The sequence below is a fragment of the Pleurodeles waltl genome, chromosome 9 (assembly GCF_031143425.1).
Source record: "Pleurodeles waltl isolate 20211129_DDA chromosome 9, aPleWal1.hap1.20221129, whole genome shotgun sequence".
Lineage (NCBI taxonomy): Eukaryota > Metazoa > Chordata > Amphibia > Caudata > Salamandridae > Pleurodeles > Pleurodeles waltl.
Window position 1 is genome coordinate 38313057 of NC_090448.1, and position 25863 is coordinate 38338919.

Sequence of the window (25863 nt, forward strand, 5' to 3'; positions counted from 1 at the left end):
TCAGATGTTAATGAATAAACATCAGAAAACATTTTTTGCAATTCATGTTAAAAATCATTTTATATACTGATAATACATTTAATATTGCAATTCAAAGAAACTGATTTGTAATTTTTACTTGGGGGTGCCTCTTTGCTTAGTTTATCTCAATGTTATCTTTTTGGTGATAGTGAGCAACTATCACTTTGGGATTCACCTATACACTAGACAGATTATCCCACTTATTGCCCGACTTCTTTCTTTCATTAAAGTTGCCCTACCTTTTCCAATGATGGACTACAATGAAGGCTCCTTCCCACACAAGCTTCATTTCAAATAAAAACAAAAAGAGGACTGTGACAAGGCAAGTGGGCCTTCAATGCAGGCTGCCTCTTGCTTCCATGAGAAGGAAGTTTTGGCAGAATTGGAGGCTGCCCCCCCATCTCTCCTCCTGTTCCTGTTTGAGTGGTAATTCGGGCGGGTTGCGGGGAAGAGAATAGGGATTATGCGGAAGCAGTGGTGGGGATGGAGTTGGCGGAAGACAAGACGGTGGGGTGGAAGCAGTGGTGGGACAAATGGGTGGGGGAAGCAGGCTGAAAGGAGCAAGGCGCGAGTTAAAGAGTGAGGAGGAAGGAACAAACCTTGACGCAGAAGAGGGAACGGAAGAGTAAATGCAGACTGACATGGGGTGCGCCAGTCAGAAGCATGACACACAGTAAAGAGAGGGGAGGAAGAAGGAGCCAGTAGATTCACAGGATGCCTGGAGGAGCTAACAAAGTGGACACAAGAGTGGTGAGCACTGACGAGCCTACAGGGAGACCTCGAGTGGTAAAATAGTCCCTTATGCGGTCCTTTGCAAGCACTTGAATGGATGCTGAAAGATACATCAAAACATCCAGTAGCAATAAAGTTACATCAAAACAGCCAATAGCAATAAAGATACATCGAAGATACATAGCAATAAGTGAGAGAGAACTATGGGCCTGATTACAACTTTGGCGGAGGGGGTTAATCCGTCCCAAATGGGACGGATATCCCGCCCACCGTATTACTAGTTTCATAGGATATAATGGACTCGTAATACAGCGGGCGGGATATCTGTCACATTTCGGACGGATTAACTCCCTCCGCCAAAGTTGTAATCAGGCCCTATGTCTCTGAGCTGAAGTAAGACATGATTGACAGAGTTTCAAACCAATGACTGGCAAAGGCTGCTTGAAGAAAGCTAGTGGTTGAAGGAGGCCAATCCAAAGCCCACTGTAAGCATCTTACAAACAGTAGGTTTGTTTGACTACAGTGCTGTCACAACCCAGAACTTAAAAAGCTATTAAGTTTTCTATTTTATATAGGTGATCAGCAGTATATGCCAGATAGAAACAGTATGATATGGGGTACTTAACAGACCTATCAGTGTCGTGCTGCTGTCCTTTTTAATATGTGTTAAATAGTTGGAATCTACAGGTGAGAAGAGGCAAAAGAAACATGGAGTTTATTTATTAATAATTACGTGACATTCTTAATTCTTATCCGCACTCCTCTATATATGGTCATATTTCATTCTCTTTGCCTTGAGCCTGGAAATGTGCTATGACGAGGCGTAACTCTCCATGGCATAACTCTCTCTCTGTCCCCGCTCTTGCTCTTGAAATACATAGATATGTGTGTGAAGCTACATGTGTAGCTGTGTGTCAGTTCATTTCTGAAGTATGATGGTGTTTGTCTGTGTAATTGTAGGTATCTACAAGTATGACGTTACATTTCTAGACATGTTGAAGTGTATGTCTAGACTTGTGACAGTGCAGGTTGATACTTGTGACAGTGCAGGTCTAGACTTGTGACAGTGCAGGTTTATACTTGTGACACTGCAGGTTTATACTTGTGACAGTGCAGGTCTAGACTTGTGACAGTGCAGATTGCTACTTGTGACAGTTCAGGTCTAGACTTGTAACAGTGAGGTTTATACTTGTGACAGTGCAGGTCTAGACTTCTGACAGTGCAGGTTTATACTTGTGACAGTGCAGGTTTATACTTGTGACAGTTCAGGTTTATGCTTGTGACAGTGCAGGTTGATACTTGTGACAGTGAGGTTTATACTTGTGACAGTGCAGGTCTAGAACTTGTGACAGTGCAGGTTTATACTTGTGACAGTCCAGGTTGATACTTGTGACAGTGAGGTTGATACTTGTGACAGGGCAGGTCTAGACTTGTGACAGTTAGATGTATACTCGTGAAAGTGCAGGTCTAGACTTGTAACTGCACCTTTATACTTGTGACACTGAAGGTCTAGACTTGTGACAGTGTAGATTTATACTTGTGGCAGTGCAGGTCTAGAATTGTGAAAGTGCAGGTCTAGACTTGTGACAGTGCAGGGAGATACTTGGCAGGTTGATACTTGTGACAGTGAGGTTTATACTTGTGACAGTGCATGTCTAGACTTGTGACAGTGTATGTCTAGACTTGTGACAGTGCAGGTTGATACTTGTGACACTGCAGGTCTAGACTAGTGACAGTGGAGGTTGATACTTGTGACAGTGCAGGTCTAGGCTTGTGACAGTGGAGATTGCTACTTGTGACAGTCCAGGTTGATACTTGTGACAGTGAGGTTGATACTTGTGACAGGGCAGGTCTAGACTTGTGACAGTTAGATGTATACTCGTGAAAGTGCAGGTCTAGACTTGTAACTGCACCTTTATACTTGTGACACTGAAGGTCTAGACTTGTGACAGTGTAGATTTATACTTGTGGCAGTGCAGGTCTAGAATTGTGAAAGTGCAGGTCTAGACTTGTGACAGTGCAGGGAGATACTTGGCAGGTTGATACTTGTGACAGTGAGGTTTATACTTGTGACAGTGCATGTCTAGACTTGTGACAGTGTATGTCTAGACTTGTGACAGTGCAGGTTGATACTTGTGACACTGCAGGTCTAGACTAGTGACAGTGGAGGTTGATACTTGTGACAGTGCAGGTCTAGGCTTGTGACAGTGCAGATTGCTACTTGTGGCAGTGCAGGTCTAGACTTGTGACAGTGCAGGTTTATCCTTGTGACAGTGCAGGTTTATACTTGTGACAGTGCAGGTGTATGCTTGTGACAGTGCAGGTTGATACTTGTGACAGTGAGGTTGATACTTGTGACAGTTCAGGTCTAGACTTGTAACAGTGTGGTTTATACTTGTGACAGTGCAGGTCTAGACTTGTAACAGTGTGGTTTATACTTGTGACAGTGCAGGTCTAGAACTTGTGACAGTGCAGGTATAGACTTGTGACAGTGCAGGTTTATACTTGTGACAGTCCAGGTTGATACTTGTGACAGTGAGGTTGATACTTGTGACAGGGCAGGTCTAGACTTGTGACAGTTAGATGTATACTTGTGACAGTGCAGGTCTAGACTTGTAACAGTGCACCTTTATACTTGTGACACTGAAGGTCTAGACATGTGACAGTGCAGATTTATACTTGTGACAGTGCAGGTCTAGAATTGTGACAGTGCTGGTTGATACTTGTGACAGTGAGGTTTATACTTGTGACAGTGCATGTCTAGACTTGTGACAGTGCAGGTCTAGACTTGTGACAGTGCAGGGAGATACTTGTGACAGTGCAGGTTGATACTTGTGACAGTGAGGTTTATACTTGTGACAGTGCATGTCTAGACTTGTGACAGTGCAGGTTAATACTTGTGACAGTTCAGAGTGTGGTTTATACTTGTGACAGTGCAGGTCTAGACTTGTGACAGTGCAGGTTGATACTTGTGACAGTGAGTTTGATACTTGTGACAGGGCAGGTCTAGACTTGTGACAGTTAGATGTATACTTGTGACAGTGCAGGTCTAGACTTGTAACAGTGCAGGTTTATACTTGTGACAGTGCAGGTCTAGGCTTGTAACAGTGTGGTTTATACTTGTGACAGAGCAGGTCTAGACTTGTGACAGTGCAGGTTGATACTTGTGACAGTGAGTTTGATACTTGTGACAGGGCAGGTCTAGACTTGTGACAGTTAGATGTACAGTGCAACTTGTAACAGTGCAAGTGGATACTTGTGACAGTGCAGGTCTAGGCTTGTGACAGTGCAGATTGCTACTTGTGGCAGTGCAGGTCTAGACTTGTGACAGTGCAGGTTTATACTTGTGACAGTGCAGGTCTAGACTTGTGACAGTGCAGGTTTATACTTGTGACAGTGCAGGTTGATACTTGTGACAGTGAGGTTTATACTTGTGACAGTGCAGGTCTAGACTTGTGACAGTGCAGGTTAATACTTGTGACAGTTCAGGTCTAGACTTGTAACAGTGTGGTTTATACTTGTGACAGTGCAGGTCTAGACTTGTGACAGTGCAGGTCTAGACTTGTGACAGTGCAGGGAGATACTTGTGACAGTGCAGGTCTAGACTTGTGACAGTGCAGGTTGATACTTGTGGCAGTGAGGTTTATACTTGTGACAGTGCATGTCTAGACTTGTGACAGTGTATGTCTAGACTTGTGACAGTGCAGGTTGATACTTGTGACACTGCAGGTCTAGGCTTGTGACAGTGCAGGCCTAGACTTGTGACAGTGCAGTTCTAGCCGTTTGGCAGAGATAGTCTAGATGTGTGTCAGAACATCACTACACATGTGGTACACTATGGTATACTCAAAACGCATGCTTAAACCTGTGGCAACACACGTCTTTATGCATCTCACTTTATCTAGAAGTGTAACAGCACATTTAAGTGGCAATACATGTATAGGCGCCTGGCAGGACATATCTAGGCGTGTGGCAGTACATGTCTAAACGTGTGGCAGTGCGTGTGTGTATGGCAGTACTATGGAGACGTCCGACAGTACATATCGACATGTGTGGCATCACATGTCCAGGCCTCTGCTAGGATAACACTGCTAAAAGGCTCTTGATTCTTGACTCTAACATGTTCCCTTCTCTTTCAGGTTGTCATGCTAAGCATTCCTTCTGTGATTCCAACCCCTGCAAGAACGGCGGCTCTTGTTCCGTTGCCTGGGGGACCTTCACCTGCCAGTGTCCGCTTGGGTTTGGAGGCAAGGAGTGTAGGCATGGTAAGGAGACCTTGTGTGCTACAAAGGACCCCACCCCCTACCTTAAGGGATGTGCTGAAGCCATTTGGGAAACATGGAGCTCAATTTGTACACTTCCGCTGCTTAATGATGCATCTCTTGGAGTTCCTTCTGTTGGTCATTTGGTCATTTGTAGACAGTATTTGTCCGGCCTTGCCCCGTGGTAGGCATCAAGTGGTCATTCTACATGTGACCCTCTAAAAATAAGCAACCTCTTAAGATGTGTTTTAATGAACAGTTAAAAAAACCCTTATAGTTCCATTGAAATGTCCATCTTTTTAGATTACTGTTGGTGCAAACACCTTAGAGCCCACCGAGCGTGGCAGGGGCAGTAGCTGTCAGTACTGGGAACTGCGCTTTAGGTTTAAAGGCCCAGGAGAGCAGCTTAGGGCTGCACCAGAAACACGCACTCGGGCCTATCATGTCCTGTGGCCTCGAAGTGGTCACCCATGACGTTGAATTCAAGAGAAATGATGGGGCCCATAACAAGCGGCAAGTGTCCATAGAAAGAAATTGCGTCACCGGTCTACACACCAATGGTGTAGCCGTATGAGATGTGCTATGCGGCGCTAGGCAGCCCAATCCTGCAGATCTGTATGGATACTGAAGTGGAGTTGCCTCATGGCGCTAGTCTTTGCTGCGGCATGCCTTGTGTCTGACTTACAAGAGATAGTTCTTCACATATTTCCGGTAACTCAGTGGTTTGTTTCCCTTCTCAGAAGTGGTTGGTGGGAGGACAGGATCTCGGCAGGGAAGCTACCGCCTCTTTACTTCTGTAAAACATCCAGCATGGGATGTGCAGGGGGTTCACTCCAGTGTGAACTAAAGCTTAGTTCTCGCAAGACCTGGTTTCTGACCTTCCATAGCTGTAGGCAGTTTCTGCTCTTCGTGCACTCATCTGCAAGGCACAAGATCTGGTAACACAGCCAATCGCTGGCCAGCAGCCACTTTAGGTCCATGGAAGTCCATTCACCATCATGTCAGGGAAAGTGGAAGTGACGACATACATCCTTACTTCCCCTGATGGCATCACAGGGCTGTCACCCTACCTTCATCCTTAGCCCCTCACCTTGGTCTTGTTTTCTGCTGAGGGACTAATGGGAAAAAAGTTGAAACTCCAGAAAGAAATGAAGGTTCTGTGAGCCCTGTCCACCTTCTGTTCCTGTCTCTGCCTTCATGAGCCCTGAGATCATGGGTAGCAAGGGTTGCGCCAGGGGCACCAGACAGCAGATAGCCTTCTGTACCCCCAGTTTGTGTCTATGCGTCACTTGCATGGATCAAGGGATATAGATCACAGGGCCAGTGCAGTGAAGTTTGTAGCCCTATACAAAGGGGCACTGCACAGACACCTCACTCGCATGGAGGCCTGAATGGCTGCTTGTTGTCTTAGCCTAGCATCCATCAGCTGTGGGCGCATTATTTTCTGCCCAGTGTATTGTGACCAAGGACTGGCCCTGTCCGGGGCGTCTTTCCTCTTACCCCATGGACCACTTAGGGTGAATCGCAATGAGCCACTGGGCAGGGCCTTTATCATAGCACAACGTGGAGAGCGTTGACGAATTCAAAGCAGGACATGGACAGCGACTAAGGAGCCCTTAGAATGGCGTGGGCCGTCATGGCTGCTTCAGCCACACCTCGTCTCCAGGAAAGAAAAGGCGCTGGGGGGAGAAATGCTGGTCAGGAGGTACCAGAGGCAGGTGTTAAAGCCTTGAAAGGTCAGTAGTCATCCATGGAGTGGCTTGACATTTCAGCAAGAGGGGCGTACAAGCAATAACAGAGAAAGGAAGGCAGTAGAGAGACACATGGAAGCAATAACAACCGCCTGCTGACCATCTGAATATCAGACAAGGAGTGCGGTGCTCAGTGGCAGGGAACGGGCTTGTTGGGTGGCTCTGGGGGACTCATCTGCAACCCTCTGCTCAGTTTCTACATAGCCAATCAAACAAATGGTACACCCGGATTACATTTTTTTTAAAACACAAACTGGCGGTGCACGTCCTTTTTTTTACTTATTTCAGTATTTTTTTCTCTCATTAACAGTACACTTTTTAATATTTCAAGAGAAAAATCAACACTGCCATGTTGTGAAATGACAACGAAACAGATGCATCACTAGCAAAACCTTTTCCTTTTAAACACGTTCTACAGATTTCCCACTATTCCAAGGCGGTGTGAAATATAAAACATGAAAAACACGAACAGCTGCACCATCAAGGCCCCCGAGCATTTAATTTAGGGTGACATCCCCTGGCTCCCCAGATAGCGCTGCGAAGAAGCGCAGAATGTACTGCAAGCTCCAAGTTACAGCCTTTAACTGGAGAAAGCACTGCTCACAAGTAAATCATAGTAAAGAGGCCCAGCCTTTGAATAGTGGAGGCCGCCCCCACACTGGAGTCATTTGTAGGGTACAGTGCTGCAAGGCCGGTTTCTGAAGGGGCAGAACTTACAGCGCCCACCCGCACTATAAATGTGCTGCTGTGTGCTTTTTCAAGTCATTCAGCTTCTCCGGCTTCGGATCTTTCATCGATTCATTCGCTCTTGAAGCTCCTTGGGTGATCAGTCCGGCAAACTCGGACTTTGGCCCCTGTGCTCTAGAACAGTGGTGCCCAACCTGTGGTCCGGGGACCCCTGGGGGTCCACGGAGCCTCCTCAGAGGGCCAGTGACTGCTTGGAAACTTAAATAAAGTGTACATAAATAAAGTGAGTAAATGTTCAATCCAAAAATTTAAAACGTACTGTAAACATCAAGGAATTTGAATTTGGAGGCTAAAAATTAATTTAGTATTCACAGATTGATTCGGGGGGGCTGTGCAGCTGCATCAAATAGAATATAGTACGGATGATGTGTGGCTGCAATCGAATTTAGAAAAACTCCAAGTTTCCTATTAGAATTAACATTTGATTTTATCTTTATGTTTTGAAAATTAAATAAAATGTGTTATCATTTGTGTATGCATCTGATGGAATGCTTGTTTCTGTATTTTTTGTGTATTGTTTTGCAGTTCAAATCATCAACAGTGTTTAGGCCTGGGTCCCTTTGCTTCCAGTAATCACTCAGTGGGAGTCCCCGGCTTCCACCAATGATAAAGTGGGGGTCCACAGAAGTCAAAACGTTAAGAACCACTGTTCTGGCGTCATCCCTTAGTCACGGGGAGATATTTCAAAGCACGAGTCCGTGAACGATGCCAGCAAGGGGGGGGTACACTTTGCACCCAGCCGATCAGTAAAATACATGTGAAGCTTCCACTGCTGGGAGGTGATTCGAGGTTCACAGCACCTCTTTTTCTGTAGCAGAATTTCTCTCCCTATTCTACTGCTGTGTGTCAAAATGCATCTAATCTCCACTCTGCCACGTTGTTTTCCTTCCCAGCGATGCTCCATCCGCACCGTTTCCATGGAAACAGCAGCCTTTCCTGGGATTTCAAGAGTGAGGTGAAGATCTCCGTACCTTGGTTCCTGGGAATGACATTCAGAACCCGGCAGCCAGGAGGGACCCTTCTCCAAGCCCACGCTGGTCAATACACAACCATACTCTGCCAGGTAGGCAACAATGACCAGGCTAGCCAGCACGGGCAGTGTGTGAAAGGCCACGCTCTGTGAGTTCCAAAGCACTTGAAAAACTATTTTATTACAGCTGCAAACTCCAATACCTTGGTGTAAGAGCACGAGATCAGAACATCTGGCCAGTCAAAAAGAATTGTTTTATTTATGTAGCACTTGTTCCCTCTCTATGCTTTCAGTGTCCCCTTGTGTTCCATGACCACCCTCCAGTCATACGCCAGGGTATCCTCTAACCAGGGGCATAATAGAGGCCCGTATTGGAGGGGGCCCACTCGGCCCCTACTGATGTGACTCTGGGGGCCCCCTTCAGCCTATTTTGTAGGGGGGGGCTCCAGCCTATCTTGTAGGGGGGGCTTTCCTTTTGTTACACCACTGCCTCTAGCCCCACTTGTTATCTGTTCTTTCAGTGTGCACTTGTGTTCCTTGACCCCTACAGTGCTAAGCCCTTCTGAGAGGGTATCCACTAAACCCACGTGTTCTCTGTTCTTTCAGTGTCCCCTTGTGTTCCTTGACCTAAGCCCACTTGTTCTCGGTTCTTTCAGTGTCCCCTTGTGTTCCTTGACCTAAGCCCACTTGTTCTCGGTTCTTTCAGTGTCCCCTTGTGTTCCTGACCCTCCTCTAGTCCTGCGCCCTTCTGAGATGCTATCCACTAAGCCCGGTCCTAGGCCCTCTCGTTTTTCCCGTTTGCACAGTCTTCTTCTGTGGTATAATCTCCTACTTTGATTTTGTGTTGCTCCTCTGTTGGTGACAAGCAGATCTCCTCCTTTCCGTCCTTCACATGCCCCTTTCTCTTTAAACATTTTCTGATTTTCTTACTGCTGTTTAATATGAAATTGTCTTCTGTTATTTCATGCTTAATTCCTCTAAGACAGAAGTCGCCTACTTCTCAGCCTCCACTGCCTCTGCCACTTCTGACTGCCCTGACCACTTTCCCTCCTGGTGCGCTCACACCCTTTCCATGTGCGTTGACTCAAGCAGAAGGCTGACATCCTTCATCACCTCCACCACCACTTCTGTTGAGCATCTGTAACTACTGCCAAGGTGTACCTCCAAGACATCTGTGGCATCCCCCCACACCTTCCAGTCTCTCGAATCCCTGGTCAGCATCCTGGGTTTGAGGATGCTAGACTGACTCAGGCCTGCTAGATGATTCCTGCTCTTCTCCTGATGGATTTTTATTCCTCACATCCTGGTTCCACACTGTCTGAAACATCAACGGATGTCAGCCTGGATTCAGAAAGTTTCAATCTTGGCTAACAGGTGGCACCTGAATGGCTTCTTTTCTAGATGCCATCAACATTTTCTTCAGTTTCAGACAGACCTTCAGAACCCTGTACTCACTTAAGGCAGACCATCAAAATCTTCTACTCACTTTCAGACAAACCTCCAGAACCCTCTATTCTCTTTCACATAGACCTCCAGGCCCTCTGCTCACATTCACACACACACCTCCAGAAGCCTCTGCTCACTTTCAGACAGACCTCCAGAACCCTTTGCTCACTTTCATAGACCTCCAGAACCCTCTGCTCACTTTCAGACAGACCTCCGGAACCCTCTGCTCACTTTCACAGACCTCCAGGACCCTCTGCTCACTTTCAGATACACCTCCAGAACCCTCTGCTCACTTTCACAGACCTCCAGAACCCTCTGCTCACTTTCAGATAGACCTCCAGAGCCCTCTGCACACTTTCAGACAGACTTACAGAAGCCTCAACTCACTTTCAGACAGAACTCCATAACTTCAAACCTCCAGAATCCTCTTTTCACTCTCAGACAGACCTCCAGAACCGTGTGCTCACTTTCAGACAGACTTCCAGATGCTTACATTCACTTCCAGGCAGACGTGCAGAACCCTCTATTCACAAAGCTTGACCCAGTTGAATTTTATTGTTCTGTAAATGTACATAACATCACAAGCACGTCTTCTGCCAACTTCTTGGTTACTGTATTTGATGACCTGGGTTGCTGTGCCACCCGCTGCAGCCCAGAAGGTCAACGTGTTGTGAGATGAGCTCCTCTAGCCCTCGGGTTTACACGGGCACTTCCCTGTGCTGGACAAGGTGTGCACACAGTTGTGTTGGAGGATGTGCTGCTCAGCTTGCTCTTCAAGTGAAAGAACACAACTGTAAATCCACCCTGACTAAACTGATAATGTTAATCCTGCACCATGTGTACTGATGTCTGATGTTTATAGATGGGTATAGATTTGTAACTGAATGCACAACAGAATGCAGCCTTGTAGAGATGTCCTGCTCCACAGTAGAACAGTCTGTCCCTTTACACAGCCCAGTGTACCCCGCAAGGCCTTCAATTTGATTTCAAGAAGAAACTCTTTTCCTTCTGTCCTTCCGCAGCTGGTGTCCGGCCTCCTCTCCTTCTCGGTGAACAGGGGCAGCAGCCGCACCAACACCCTCCTCCTCGACCAGATGATGTTGAATGATGGAAAGTGGCACGACTTACAACTGGAGCTGCGGGATGTGCGCAGTGGGCGTGAGACTCGCTACATCATCACCGTCAACCTTGACTTTGGGTTCTACCAGGTCAGTGCGGCAACAAGGAAACTCAGAGCAGGCAAGGGTGCGATCACAAGCCACCATCAGAGTGTCCATCACCAAGTCTTCACAGGATGCAGACAATGCCAGAGGCAACTCCATATGACAAATACAAGCAAAGTTCATGGTTTTTAGTCATGCATGTATTTGATAGGTCGACCTAGATGCTAAGAAACAGAGTGCAGTATCCAAGGCTTTTACAAAGAATAAGGGAAGGAACACGACAGAGTATAGGCCGAGGTGAATATGTGAACAACTTATACTGACTTAGGCCCACAGGATCCTCATTTGCCTTTGCTTACGGATGTTTCTTGGTTTGTGTCTGAAGCGTATACCTAGGTTTCACTGATGACCAGTTCATGCAGGGATGCACAGGAGCAGTTTTGCTTGATCTTGTTGGGGTTTGTGTAGTTAGGCCATGCTAACTAATGATAGTCAGTAGGCCGCTCACCCACTACGCCAGAGTTAGTCATGCTCAAGCGATCTAAGGCATTCAGTTCATATTTTTGCCACGGGTAAGTCTTGTAGGATTGGTGTAGCACGTGAACAGCCCTCACATAAAGTCTGGCTATCATGTCAGAAAGAATGGAAGGAAGCTCACACTTTAAGCATGGTCATGCCCTCTGAGAGTGTTCAAGGGTAAAGTGCTAGGGTTATGTGGTGGGGTTAGGGGAGACTCCGAAGAGAAACGTTTTATGAACTGGGCCTGGATGCAAGTGTCAAGTGAAAGTGCTAAGAATCACAAGGAGCTAATATTTGGGAGTGAGGCTAGGTGCAGGGCGGTTACCCTGGAACCTGTGATTATATCTGCCTTTAGGGGTGCGGTGGACCAGTGACCAGTCTTAGCAGTACAGGATGATGGTATGATCTCTTGGAAACTAGCTGCACCTAGGGCCCAAAGTCTGGACAGCAGGTAATAGCTCAGCATATTGGGATTCTTTCTCAGATTGTGTCATTTTTGCAGGGAGGGAAAAGTCTTCTTGACTAAGACAGATTTCTTCCCAGCACAGCCTGGCATGTCTTTGTGATTGGGAATTCAAGAAAACCACAATCCCCATTGAAACTGTCGAGAATGTAAGGGCCCAGTTATGCAAACTGAAGTGGAGAGTGGTGTGTCCTGTTCTTGGATCCAAATAGGAGAGGCTTATTAACAGACTCTCAGAGGTGTGTGCATGCATGTGATGATGTGAACTATTGAAGAAATGTCATTCTCTCTTTACCTCCTGCAGGACACTGTTGTTGTTGGAAATGAGCTTCATGGTCTGAAAGTGAAATATCTGCATGTTGGAGGACTGCTGGAGTCCGGGGAGGTGCGGAATGGCATGGAAGGCTGCATACAGGTGAGAGGCTAACCCTGCTGGATACAGGTGAGAGGCTAACCCTGCTGGCCTGGGAGTGGGGAGCTGAGGCCCTGGGGTGTGCAGAATAACATGGTGGCAGATACAGGTGAGAGGCTAACCCTGCCGGTCTGGGAGTGGGGAGCTGAGGCTCTGGGGTGTGCAGAATAACATGGGGGCAGATGCAGGTGAGAGGCTAACCCTGCCGGTCTGGAAGAGGGCAACTGAGGCCCTGGGGTGTGCAGAATAGCATGGGGCAGATACAGGTGAGAGGCTAACCCTGCTGGTCTGGAAGAGGGCAGCTGAAGCCATGGGGTGTGCAGAATAACATGGGGGCAGATGCAGGTGAGAGGCTAACCCTACTGGCCTGGGAGTGGGGAGCTGAGGCCCTGGGGTGTGCAGAATAACATGGGGGCAGATGCAGGTGAGAGGCTAACCCTGCTGGTCTGGGAGAGGGCAGCTGAAGCCATGGGGTGTGCAGGCAAACATGGGGGCAGATACAGGTGAGAGGCTAACCCTACTGGCCTGGGAGTGGGGAGCTGAGGCCCTGGGGTGTGCAGAATAACATGGGGGCAGACACAGGTGAGAGGCTAACCCTGCTGGTCTGGGAGAGGGCTGCTGAGGCCATGGGGTGTGCAGAATAACTTGGGGGGCAGATGCAGGTGAGAGGGTAACCCTGCTGGATACAGGCGAGAGTCTAACCCTGCCGGTCTGGAAGAGGGCAGCTGAAGCCATGGGGTGTGCAGAATAACATGGGGGCAGATACAGGTGAGAGGCTAACCCTGCCGGTCTGGGAGAGGGCAACTGAGGCCCTGGGGTGTGCAGAATAGCATGGGGGCAGATACAGGTGAGAGGCTAACCCTGCCGGTCTGGGAGAGGGCAACTGAGGCCCTGGGGTGTGCAGAATAGCATGGGGGCAGATACAGGTGAGAGGCTAACCCTGCTGGTCTGGAAGAGGGCAGCTGAGGCCATGGGGTGTGCAGAATAACATGGGGCAGATACAGGTGAGAGGCTAACCCTGCCGGTCTGGGAGAGGGCAGCTGAGGCCCTGGGGTGTGCAGGCAAACATGGGGGCAGATACAGGTGAGAGGCTAACCCTGCCGGCCTGGGAGAGGGCAGCTGAGGCCCTGGGGTGTGCAGGCAAACATGGGGGCAGATACAGGTGAGAAGCTAACCCTGCCGGTCTGGGAGAGGGCAGCTGAGGCCATGGGGTGTGCAGGATAACATGGGGGCAGATACAGGTGAGAGGCTAACCCTGCCGGTCTGGGAGAGGGCAACTGAGGCCCTGGGGTGTGCAGAATAGCATGGGGCAGATACAGGTGAGAGGCTAACCCTGCTGGTCTGGAAGAGGGCAGCTGAAGCCATGGGGTGTGCAGAATAACATGGGGGCAGATGCAGGTGAGAGGCTAACCCTACTGGCCTGGGAGTGGGGAGCTGAGGCCCTGGGGTGTGCAGAATAACATGGGGGCAGATGCAGGTGAGAGGCTAACCCTGCTGGTCTGGGAGAGGGCAGCTGAAGCCATGGGGTGTGCAGGCAAACATGGGGGCAGACACAGGTGAGAGGCTAACCCTGCTGGTCTGGGAGAGGGCTGCTGAGGCCATGGGGTGTGCAGAATAACTTGGGGGACAGATGCAGGTGAGAGGGTAACCCTGCTGGATACAGGCGAGAGTCTAACCCTGCCGGTCTGGAAGAGGGCAGCTGAAGCCATGGGGTGTGCAGAATAACATGGGGGCAGATACAGGTGAGAGGCTAACCCTGCCGGTCTGGGAGAGGGCAACTGAGGCCCTGGGGTGTGCAGAATAGCATGGGGGCAGATACAGGTGAGAGGCTAGCCCTGCTGGTCTGGAAGAGGGCAGCTGAGGCCATGGGGTGTGCAGAATAACATGGGGCAGATACAGGTGAGAGGCTAACCCTGCCGGTCTGGGAGAGGGCAGCTGAGGCCCTGGGGTGTGCAGAATAACATGGGGGCAGATGCAGGTGAGAGGCTAACCCTGCTGGTCTGGGAGAGGGCTGCTGAGGCCATGGGGTGTGCAGAATAACTTGGGGGGCAGATGCAGGTGAGAGGGTAACCCTGCTGGATACAGGCGAGAGTCTAACCCTGCCGGTCTGGAAGAGGGCAGCTGAAGCCATGGGGTGTGCAGAATAACATGGGGGCAGATACAGGTGAGAGGCTAACCCTGCCGGTCTGGGAGAGGGCAACTGAGGCCCTGGGGTGTGCAGAATAGCATGGGGGCAGATACAGGTGAGAGGCTAGCCCTGCTGGTCTGGAAGAGGGCAGCTGAGGCCATGGGGTGTGCAGAATAACATGGGGCAGATACAGGTGAGAGGCTAACCCTGCCGGTCTGGGAGAGGGCAGCTGAGGCCCTGGGGTGTGCAGGCAAACAAGGGGGCAGATACAGGTGAGAGGCTAACCCTGCCGGCCTGGGAGAGGGCAGCTGAGGCCCTGGGGTGTGCAGAATAGCATGGGGGCAGATACAGGTGAGAGGCTAACCCTGCCAGTCTGGGAGAGGGCAGCTGAGGCCATGGGGTGTGCAGGATAACATGGGGGCAGACACAGGTGAGAGACTAACCCTGCCAGTCTGGGAGAGGGCAGCTGAGGCCATGGGGTGTGCAGAATAACATGGGGCAGATACAGGTGAGAGGCTAACCCTGCCGGTCTGGGAGAGGGCTGTTGAGGCCATGGGGTGTGCAGGATAACATGGGGACATATACAGATGAGAGGCTAACCCTGCTGGAAACAGGTGAGAGGCTAACCCTGCTGATTTGGGAGAGGGCGGCTGAGGCCATGGGGTGTGCAGAATAACATGGGGCAGATACAGGTGAGAGGCTAACCCTGCCGGTCTGGGAGAGGGCAGCTGAGGCCCTGGGGTGTGCAGGCAAACAAGGGGGCAGATACAGGTGAGAGGCTAACCCTGCCGGCCTGGGAGAGGGCAGCTGAGGCCCTGGGGTGTGCAGAATAGCATGGGGGCAGATACAGGTGAGAGGCTAACCCTGCCAGTCTGGGAGAGGGCAGCTGAGGCCATGGGGTGTGCAGGATAACATGGGGGCAGACACAGGTGAGAGACTAACCCTGCCAGTCTGGGAGAGGGCAGCTGAGGCCATGGGGTGTGCAGAATAACATGGGGCAGATACAGGTGAGAGGCTAACCCTGCCGGTCTGGGAGAGGGCTGTTGAGGCCATGGGGTGTGCAGGATAACATGGGGACATATACAGATGAGAGGCTAACCCTGCTGGAAACAGGTGAGAGGCTAACCCTGCTGATTTGGGAGAGGGCGGCTGAGGACAGGGGGTGTGCAGCGTAACATGAGGGCAGATACAGGTGAGGGTAACCATCCTGTTGTGGTAGATAGCAGCTGAGGTTGGACAATATGCTGCCTGCACTCTCTGTTGTGCACCTGTGCTCTCTTGCAGGGAGGTCACGTTTTTCAAGATTTTTCTGCTAAGAATGTTTAATCATGCTATAAAAAATCGGAATAATGAGTGGTAAAAATAAGCTGTGAAACAAAATGCTCACAATTAGCCTTCCACAGTTAATAGGAGCCTAGGGTTGGAGGGCTTTATTTTGCAAAGTGCAGATGTAAAACTTATAAGAAGCTTCCTTGTCTACACCCGTCACATTAACCATCTTTGTTAGGTTTTCGGAAAAAGTGGCGATTCTGATCATCTTAAAAATATCTTTACTTACAGTTGTGTAAATGTTTGACACTTAAAACCCAGGTAAATGGTTCCAAGTCAAGTAGCCCGTGCGGTGTTGTACAAGAACTAGAATCCTAATGAAAAGGAGGACAGGGTAAGATACTCGCCCCCGAGTCTACCTGAGGTTCTCTGGTGACGCACTTCCTGTAATCGTGGCCACCCTAACCGTACACTTTTCGATTTCGGGGCCAGATGTATCAAAGGTTTTTACCCATTCTGTGTCTATGGGAAAATGTGTTCATACATATGGCCCCTAGGTGAATTACTCAGTAAAAACTTTGGATTTTTTGGATTGATGAAAATTGTTCAATGCAAACACAGGCCAGAAAACTGGCCCGCTCATGCTTCGGCGATCTCAGATCCCTACGACGATTCTTATACTTATTACCACTGTCCACCAGGAGAGCAGTGGTACAGTGACTAATAAATTTACGCTTCAAGTGGTTCAGAAGGCCGCAGCCAGAGGATTGCTTAGAATCCCAGACATCAATCAGCCAGTCCTGTCCTGGCAGCCCTACACTCACTGCTGGTCCAACAAAGAATCCACTTCAAGGTGCTGGGCATCGCACATCGGGCCTTTCATGGGAAAGACTCTCCTCAGTGCATATGTCCCCAGGAGATCCCTCCACTCAAGCAGTCTAAAACTGCTGTCAGTGCCCAGGGTTGTGAAAGCAGAAGCCGCGGCCGCTTCTTGAGCATTTGGTGCCTAAGCTAGGGAGTAGCCTTCCTCTCTCCCTCAGGAGTCAGGAGCTGGAAAGATGTTTTAGGAAACTTTTGCAAAAGTCAACCTTTTTTAATGTCATGGTGGTACGATAAATTCAACTGGGAAGCCATAGAGGTTGTTGCAGTAAGCGCTGGGAGGCCTGATCCGGTAGCTATGCACTATATAAAAAGAACTAAATGAAACTACACTAAACACTTGTGAAGGTCTTTGAATTCTAACACGCTGAGAATCTTTCTAGATAAATGTGATGAAATACAGAAAGATAAACTCAACTAATTACTTTCGCCCCAGACCACAGACTTTGGTCAAGCAGGGGACACGGCTCTCCTAGAGCCATTGACAACAATTTATATAACTTCATGTTTTCCCTCTAAAAGCGGAGGCTGCAAAAGAGCTGACATATTGAAGATTCACCAAAGATGATACAGCACGTAGCACAAACTTCACCTTCCCCGTGCACAGGAAGGTAACGAACTGGAAATCACTAGGTTTCAAGAACTGAGTTCTTTTCCAGGGTTTGGATTTAAGGTGACATCAGAGTCCACGATATCACAATTAGACTCATCTGTGCAGTGACTGGAAACCCCAGGGTGGAAGCCTCCCTGGTCGCTGAGCTCTCCACTGCCAGCTCTCAAGGGAGGGAGCCACTCTCTGTAACAAGCATTGCCTCTGTCCCCGGAAGTCCTGAAACCAAACACTGCTAGCTGCTCACTGAATAATCTGATTATCCAAAAAGGAAATTAGACTGTTATAATATTTAGCAAACGCACTCAGTGACTTCATTTCTGTAGCCAGGACTTATCTGCAGTTCTTTCAGTAACTGGGAGCCCACCTCGTTCTGTGCTTGGCTGGGGGGATGAGGCCGGAGAGCAGGGATCCCAGCCTCCTTCAGGACCTGGCCAAGCACACAGACCGCTGTTCCTGCTCCTACTGGTGCATCTGTGTCTGGCTGTCTGAAGTCTCATGTGCTGTGTGTCTGTGTGTTGGAGGTCCCTGGTTCTCAGGGGCATCGGGGTACACAGACCGAGAAATGGGGGACGTGGCTCGTAAGCAACAAATGTTGTTGTTGTGTCCATGCAGGTCTGGCAGCACCTTTTGTGCCTCTTGCAGCTTTCCTTTCTCATGTACAGTGTCGGGTCCGGTCAGAAGTGCTCCTGTGACCTTCGACCTCAGTGGTCACTCTCTGTGGAGGTGCTGGGGCTCACAGTGGTGACGGCCACCTCACAGTGTGTCTGTCACCGGGTCCCGAGGTGGCTTCATGATGCAGAGTGCAGGGGCTCACAGTGGTGACGGGCCGCCTCACAGTGTGTCTGTCACCGGGTCCCGAGGTGGCTTCATCATGCAGAGTGCAGGGGCTCACAGTGGTGACGGGCCGCCTCACAGTGTGCCTGTCACCGGGTCCCAAGGTGGCTTCATGATGCAGAGTGCAGGGGCTCACAGTGGTGACGGGGCACCTCACAGTGTGCGTGTCACCGGGTCCCAAGGTGGCTTCATGATGCAGAGTGCAGGGGCTCACAGTGGTGACGGGGCACCTCACAGTGTGTGTGTCACCGGGTCCCAAGGTGGCTTCATGATTCAGAGTGCAGGGTCTCACAGTGGTGACGGGCCACCTCACAGTGTGTCTGTCACCGGGTCCCAAGGTCGCTTCATGATGCAGAGTGCAGGGGCTCACAGTGGTGACGGCCACCTCACAGTGTATACCTCACAGTGTATCTGTCACCGGGTCCAAAGGTGGCTTCATGATGCAAAGTGCAGGGGCTCACAGTGGTGACGGGCCACCTCACAGTGTATCTGTCACCGGGTCCCAAGGTGGCTTCATGATGCAGAGTGCAGGGGCTCACAGTGGTGACGGGCCACCTCACAGTGTGTCTGTCACCAGGTCCCAAGGTGGCTTCATGATGCAGAGCGGAGGAGCTCTCATCGGTGACGGGCCACCTCACAGTGTGCCTGTCACCAGGTCCCAAGATGGCTTCATGATGCAGAGTGCAGGGGCTCACAGTGGTGACGGTTCACCTCACAGTGTGCCTGTCACCGGGTCCCAAGATGGCTTCATGATGCAGAGTGCAGGGGCTCACAGTGGTGACGGTTCACCTCACAGTGTGCCTGTCACCGGGTCCCAAGATGGCTTCATGATGCAGAGTGCAGGGGCTCACAGTGGTGACGGTTCACCTCACAGTGTGCCTGTCACCGGGTCCCAAGATGGCTTCATGATGCAGAGTGCAGGGGCTCACAGTGGTGACGGGCCACCTCACAGTGTGCCTGTCACCGGGTCCCAAGATGGCTTCATGATGCAGAGTGCAGGGGCTCACAGTGGTGACGGTTCACCTCACAGTGTGCCTGTCACCGGGTCCCAAGATGGCTTCATGATGCAGAGTGCAGGGGCTCACAGTGGTGACGGTTCACCTCACAGTGTGCCTGTCACCGGGTCCCAAGATGGCTTCATGATGCAGAGTGCAGAGGCTCACAGCGGTGACGGTTCACCTCACAGTGTGTCTGTCACCGGGTCCCAAGGTGGCTTCATGATGCAGAGCGGAGGAGCTCTCATCGGTGACGGGCCACCTCACAGTGTGTCTGTCACCGGGTCCCAAGATGGCTTCATGATGCAGAGTGCAGGGGCTCACAGTGGTGACGGGCCACCTCACAGTGTGTGTGTCACCGGGTCCCAAGGTGGCTTCATGATGCAGAGTGCAGGGGTTCACAGTGGTGACGGGCACCTTACAGTGTGCCTGTCACCAGGTCCCACAGTGGCTTTGTGATGCAGAGTGCAGGGGCTCACAGTGGTGATGGGCCACCTCATAGTGTGTCTGCTAGCGGGTCCCAAGGTAGCTTCATGATGCAGAGTGCAGGGGCTCACAGTGGTGACGGGCCACCTCACAGTGTGTCTGTCACCGGGTCCCAAGTTAGCTTCATGATGCAGAGTGCAGGGGCTCACAGTGGTGACGGGCCACCTCACAGTGTGTCTGTCACCGGGTCCCAAGATGGCTTCATGATGCAGAGTGCAGGGGCTCACAGTGGTGACGGGCCACCTCACACTGTGTCTGTCACCGGGTCCCAAGGTGGCTTCATGATGCAGAGTGCAGGGGCTCACAGTGGTGACAGGCCACCTCACACTGTCACCGGGTCCCAAGGTGGCTTCATGATGCAGAGTGCAGGGGTTCACAGTGGTGACGGGCCACCTTACAGTGTGTCTGTCACCGGGTCCCGAGGTGGCTTCCTGATGCAGAGTGCAGGAGCTCTCATCGGTGATGGGCCACCTTACAGTGTGCCTGTCACCAGGTCCCACGGTGGCTTCATGATGCAGAGCGGAGGAGCTCTCATCGGTGATGTGCCACCTCACAGTGTGTGTGTCACCGGGTCCCACGGTGGCTTCATGATGCAGAGTGCAGGGGCTCACAGTGGTGACGGGCCACCTCACAGTGTGTGTGTCACCGGGTCCCAAGGTGGCTTCATGATGCAGAGTGCAGGGGTTCACAGTGGTGACGGGCACCTCACAGTGTGTCTGTCACCGGGTCCCAAGATAGCTTCATGATGCAGAGTGCAGGGGCTCACAGTGGTGACGGGCCACCTCACACTGTGTCTGTCACCGGGTCCCAAGGTGGCTTCATGATGCAGAGTGCAGGGGTTCACAGTGGTGACGGCCACCTCACAGTGTGTGTGTCACCGGGTCCCGAGGTGGCTTCCTGATGCAGAGTGCAGGAGCTCTCATCGGTGATGGGCCACCTTACAGTGTGCCTGTCACCAGGTCCCACAGTGGCTTCATGATGCGGAGTGCAGGGGGTCACAGCGGTGACGGTTCACCTCACAGTGTGTCTGTCACCGGGTCCCGAGGTGGCTTCATGATGCAGAGTGCAGGGGCTCACAGTGGTGACGGGCCACCTCACAGTGTGTCTGTCACCGGGTCCCAAGGTGGCTTCATGATTCAGAGTGCAGGGTCTCACAGTGGTGACGGGCCACCTCATAGTGTGTCTGCTAGCGGGTCCCGAGGTAGCTTCATGATGCAGAGTGCAGGGGCTCACAGTGGTGACGGGCCACCTCACAGTGTGTCTGTCACCGGGTCCCAAGATGGCTTCATGATGCAGAGTGCAGGCGCTCACAGTGGTGACAGGCCACCTTACAGTGTGTCTGTCACCGGGTCCCGAGGTGGCTTCCTGATGCAGAGTGCAGGAGCTCTCATCGGTGATGGGCCACCTTACAGTGTGCCTGTCACCAGGTCCCACGGTGGCTTCATGATGCAGAGCGGAGGAGCTCTCATTGGTGACGGGCCACCTCACAGTGTGTCTGTCACCGGGTCCCAAGATGGCTTCATGATGCAGAGTGCAGGGGCTCACAGTGGTGACGGGCCACCTCACAGTGTGTCTGTCACCGGGTCCTGAGGTGGCTTCATGATGCAGAGCGGAGGAGCACTCATCGGTGACGGGCCACCTCACAGTGTGTCTGTCACCGGGTCCCAAGATGGCTTCATTATGCAGAGTGCAGGGGCTCACAGTGGTGACAGGCCACCTCACAGTGTGTCTGTCACCGGGTCCCAAGGTGGCTTCATGATACAGAGTGCAGGGGCTCACAGTGGTGACGGGCACCTCACAGTGTGTCTGTTAGCGGGTCCCGAGGTGGCTTCATGATGCAGAGTGCAGGGGCTCACAGTGGTGACGGGCAGCTCACAGTGTGTCTGTTAGCGGATCCAAAGATGGCTTCATGATGCAGAGTGCAGGGGCTCACAGTGGTGACAGGCCACCTCACAGTGTGTCTGTCACCGGGTCCCAAGATGGCTTCATGATGCAGAGTGCAGGGGCTCACAGTGGTGACGGGCCACCTCACAGTGTGTCTGTCACCAGGTCCCAAGCTGGCTTCATGATGCAGGGCTGAGGAGCTCTCATCGGTGACGGGCCACCTCACAGTGTGCCTGTCACCAGGTCCCAAGATGGCTTCATGATGCAGAGTGCAGGGGCTCACAGTGGTGACGGGCCACCTCACACTGTGTCTGTCACCGGGTCCCAAGGTGGCTTCATGATGCAGAGTGCAGGGGCTCACAGTGGTGACGGGCCACCTCACAGTGTGTCTGTCACCGGGTCCCAAGATGGCTTCATGATGTAGAGTGCAGGGGCTCACAGTGGTGACGGGCCACCTCACAGTGTGTCTGTCACCGGGTCCCAAGATGGCTTCATGATGCAGAGTGCAGAGGCTCACAGCGGTGACGGTTCACCTCACAGTGTGTCTGTCACCGGGTCCCAAGGTGGCTTCATGATGCAGAGCGGAGGAGCTCTCATCGGTGACTGGCCACCTCACAGTGTGTCTGTCACCGGGTCCCAAGATGGCTTCATGATGCAGAGTGCAGGGGCTCACAGTGGTGACGGGCCACCTCACAGTGTGTGTGTCACCGGGTCCCAAGGTGGCTTCATGATGCAGAGTGCAGGGGTTCACAGTGGTGACGGGCACCTTACAGTGTGCCTGTCACCAGGTCCCACAGTGGCTTCGTGATGCAGAGTGCAGGGGCTCACAGTGGTGACGGGCCACCTCATAGTGTGTCTGCTAGCGGGTCCCAAGGTAGCTTCATGATGCAGAGTGCAGGGGCTCACAGTGGTGACGGGCCACCTCACACTGTGTCTGTCACCGGGTCCCAAGTTAGCTTCATGATGCAGAGTGCAGGGGCTCACAGTGGTGACGGGCCACCTCACAGTGTGTCTGTCACCGGGTCCCAAGATGGCTTCATGATGCAGAGTGCAGGGGCTCACAGTGGTGACGGGCCACCTCACAGTGTGTCTGTCACCGGGTCCCAAGATGGCTTCATGATGCAGAGTGCAGGGGCTCACAGTGGTGACAGGCCACCTCACACTGTCACCGGGTCCCAAGGTGGCTTCATGATGCAGAGTGCAGGGGTTCACAGTGGTGACGGGCCACCTTACAGTGTGTCTGTCACCGGGTCCCGAGGTGGCTTCCTGATGCAGAGTGCAGGAGCTCTCATCGGTGATGGGCCACCTTACAGTGTGCCTGTCACCAGGTCCCACGGTGGCTTCATGATGCAGAGCGGAGGAGCTCTCATCGGTGATGTGCCACCTCACAGTGTGTGTGTCACCGGGTCCCAAGGTGGCTTCATGATGCAGAGTGCAGGGGCTCACAGTGGTGACGGGCCACCTCACAGTGTGTGTGTCACCGGGTCCCAAGGTGGCTTCATGATGCAGAGTGCAGGGGTTCACAGTGGTGACGGGCCCCTCACAGTGTGTCTGTCACCGGGTCCCAAGATAGCTTCATGATGCAGAGTGTAGGGGCTCACAGTGGTGACGGGCTACCTCACACTGTGTCTGTCACCGGGTCCCAAGGTGGCTTCATGATGCAGAGTGCAGGGGTTCACAGTGGTGACGGCCACCTCACAGTGTGTGTGTCACCGGGTCCCGAGGTGGCTTCCTGATGCAGAGTGCAGGAGTTCTCATCGGTGATGGGCCACCTTACAGTGTGCCTGTCACCAGGTCCCACAGTGGCTTCATGATGCAGAGTGCAGGGGGTCACAGCGGTGACGGTTCACCTCACAGTGTGTCTGTCACCGGGTCCCGAGGTGGCTTCATGATGCAGAGTGCAGGGGCTCACAGTGGTGACGGGCCACCTCACAGTGTGTCTGTCACCGGGTCCCAAGGTGGCTTCATGATTCAGAGTGCAGGGTCTCACAGTGGTGACGGGCCACCTCATAGTGTGTCTGCTAGCGGGTCCCGAGGTAGCTTCATAATGCAGAGTGCAGGGGCTCACAGTGGTGACGGGCCACCTCACAGTGTGTCTGTCACCGGGTCCCAAGATGGCTTCATGATGCAGAGTGCAGGGGCTCACGGTGGTGACGGGCCACTTCACAGTGTGTCTGTCACCGGGTCCTGAGGTGGCTTCATGATGCAGAGCGGAGGAGCTCTCATCGGTGACGGGCCACCTCACAGTGTGTCTGTCACCGGGTCCCAAGATGGCTTCATTATGCAGAGTGCAGGGGCTCACAGTGGTGACAGGCCACCTCACAGTGTGTCTGTCACCGGGTCCCAAGGTGGCTTCATGATACAGAGTGCAGGGGCTCACAGTGGTGACGGGCACCTCACAGTGTGTCTGTTTGCGGGTCCCGAGGTGGCTTCATGATGCAGAGTGCAGGGGCTCACAGTGGTGACGGGCACCTCACAGTGTGTCTGTTAGCGGATCCCAAGATGGCTTCATGATGCAGAGTGCAGGGGCTCACAGTGGTGACGGGCCACCTCACAGTGTGTCTGTCACCGGGTCCCAAGATGGCTTCATGATGCAGAGTGCAGGGGCTCACAGTGGTGACGGGCCACCTCACAGTGTGTCTGTCACCAGGTCCCAAGGTGGCTTCATGATGCAGAGCGGAGGAGCTCTCATCGGTGACGGGCCACCTCACAGTGTGCCTGTCACCAGGTCCCAAGATGGCTTCATGATGCAGAGTGCAGGGGCTCACAGTGGTGACGGGCCACCTTACAGTGTGTCTGTCACCGGGTCCCAAGATGGCTTCATGATGTAGAGTGCAGGGGCTCACAGTGGTGACGGGCCACCTCACAGTGTGTCTGTCACCGGGTCCCAAGGTGGCTTCATGATGCAGAGCGGAGGAGCTCTCATCGGTGACGGGCCACCTCACAGTGTGCCTGTCACCAGGTCCCAAGATGGCTTCATGATGCAGAGTGCAGGGGCTCACAGTGGTGACGGGCCACCTCACACTGTGTCTGTCACCGGGTCCCAAGGTGGCTTCATGATGCAGAGTGCAGGGGCTCGCAGTGGTGACAGGCCAACTCACACTGTCACCGGGTCCCAATATGGCTTCATGATGCAGAGTGCAAGGGTTCACAGTGGTGACGGGCCACCTCACAGTGTGTCTGTCACCGGGTCCCAAGGTGGCTTCATGATGCAGAGTGCAGAGGCTCACAGTGGTGACGGGCCACCTCACAGTGTGTCTGTCACCAGTTCCCAAGGTGGCTTCATGATGCAGAGCGGAGGAGCTCTCATCGGTGACGGGCCACCTCACAGTGTGCCTGTCACCAGGTGCCAAGATGGCTTCATGATGCAGAGTGCAGGGGCTCACAGTGGTGACAGGCCACCTCACACTGTCACCGGATCCCAAGATGGCTTCATGATGCAGAGTGCAGGGGCTCACAGCGGTGACGGGCCACCTCACAGTGTGTCTGTCACCAGGTCCCGAGGTGGCTTCATGATGCAGAGTGCAGGGGCTCACAGCGGTGACGGGCCACCTCACAGTGTGTCTGTCACCAGGTCCCGAGGTGGCTTCATGATGCAGAGTGCAGGGGCTCACAGTGGTGACGGGCCACCTCACAGTGTGTCTGTCACCAGGTCCCGAGGTGGCTTCATGATGCAGAGTGCAGGGGCTCACAGTGGTGACGGGCCACCTCACAGTGTGTCTGTTAGCGGATCCCAAGATGGCTTCATGATGCAGAGTGCAGGGGCTCACAGTGGTGACGGGCCACCTCACAGTGTGTCTGTCACCGGGTCCCAAGATGGCTTCATGATGCAGAGTGCAGGGGCACACAGTGGTGACGGGCCACCTCACAGTGTGTCTGTCACCAGGTCCCAAGGTGGCTTCATGATGCAGAGCGGAGGAGCTCTCATCGGTGACGGGCCACCTCACAGTGTGCCTGTCACCAGGTCCCAAGATGGCTTCATGATGCAGAGTGCAGGGGCTCACAGTGGTGACGGGCCACCTCACACTGTGTCTGTCACCGGGTCCCAAGGTGGCTTCATGATGCAGAGTGCAGGGGCTCACAGTGGTGACGGGCCACCTCACACTGTCACCGGGTCCCAAGATGGCTTCATGATGCAGAGTGCAGGGGCTCACAGTGGTGACGGGCCACCTCACAGTGTGTCTGTCACCGGGTCCCAAGATGGCTTCATGATGTAGAGTGCAGGGGCTCACAGTGGTGACGGGCCACCTCACAGTGTGTCTGTCACCGGGTCCCAAGGTGGCTTCATG

At 52.4% G+C, this 25863-nt stretch overlaps 1 protein-coding gene across 2 annotated transcripts in view; it reads left to right on the forward strand.

Moving 5' to 3' along the window:
* CELSR3 (cadherin EGF LAG seven-pass G-type receptor 3) overlaps positions 1–25863 on the forward strand; it is a 631136-nt gene that overhangs the window by 384309 nt on the left and 220964 nt on the right. For both annotated transcript variants that reach the window (XR_011198602.1, XM_069206219.1), the window contains exons 8-11: positions 4893–5018; positions 8407–8576; positions 10952–11137; positions 12379–12489. Coding sequence is in view for 1 of the 2 variants with exons in the window: in XM_069206219.1 (XP_069062320.1) it covers positions 4893–5018; positions 8407–8576; positions 10952–11137; positions 12379–12489 (593 nt within the window). In the remaining variant the exon portion in view is untranslated. The remainder of the gene's footprint in view (positions 1–4892; positions 5019–8406; positions 8577–10951; positions 11138–12378; positions 12490–25863) is intronic.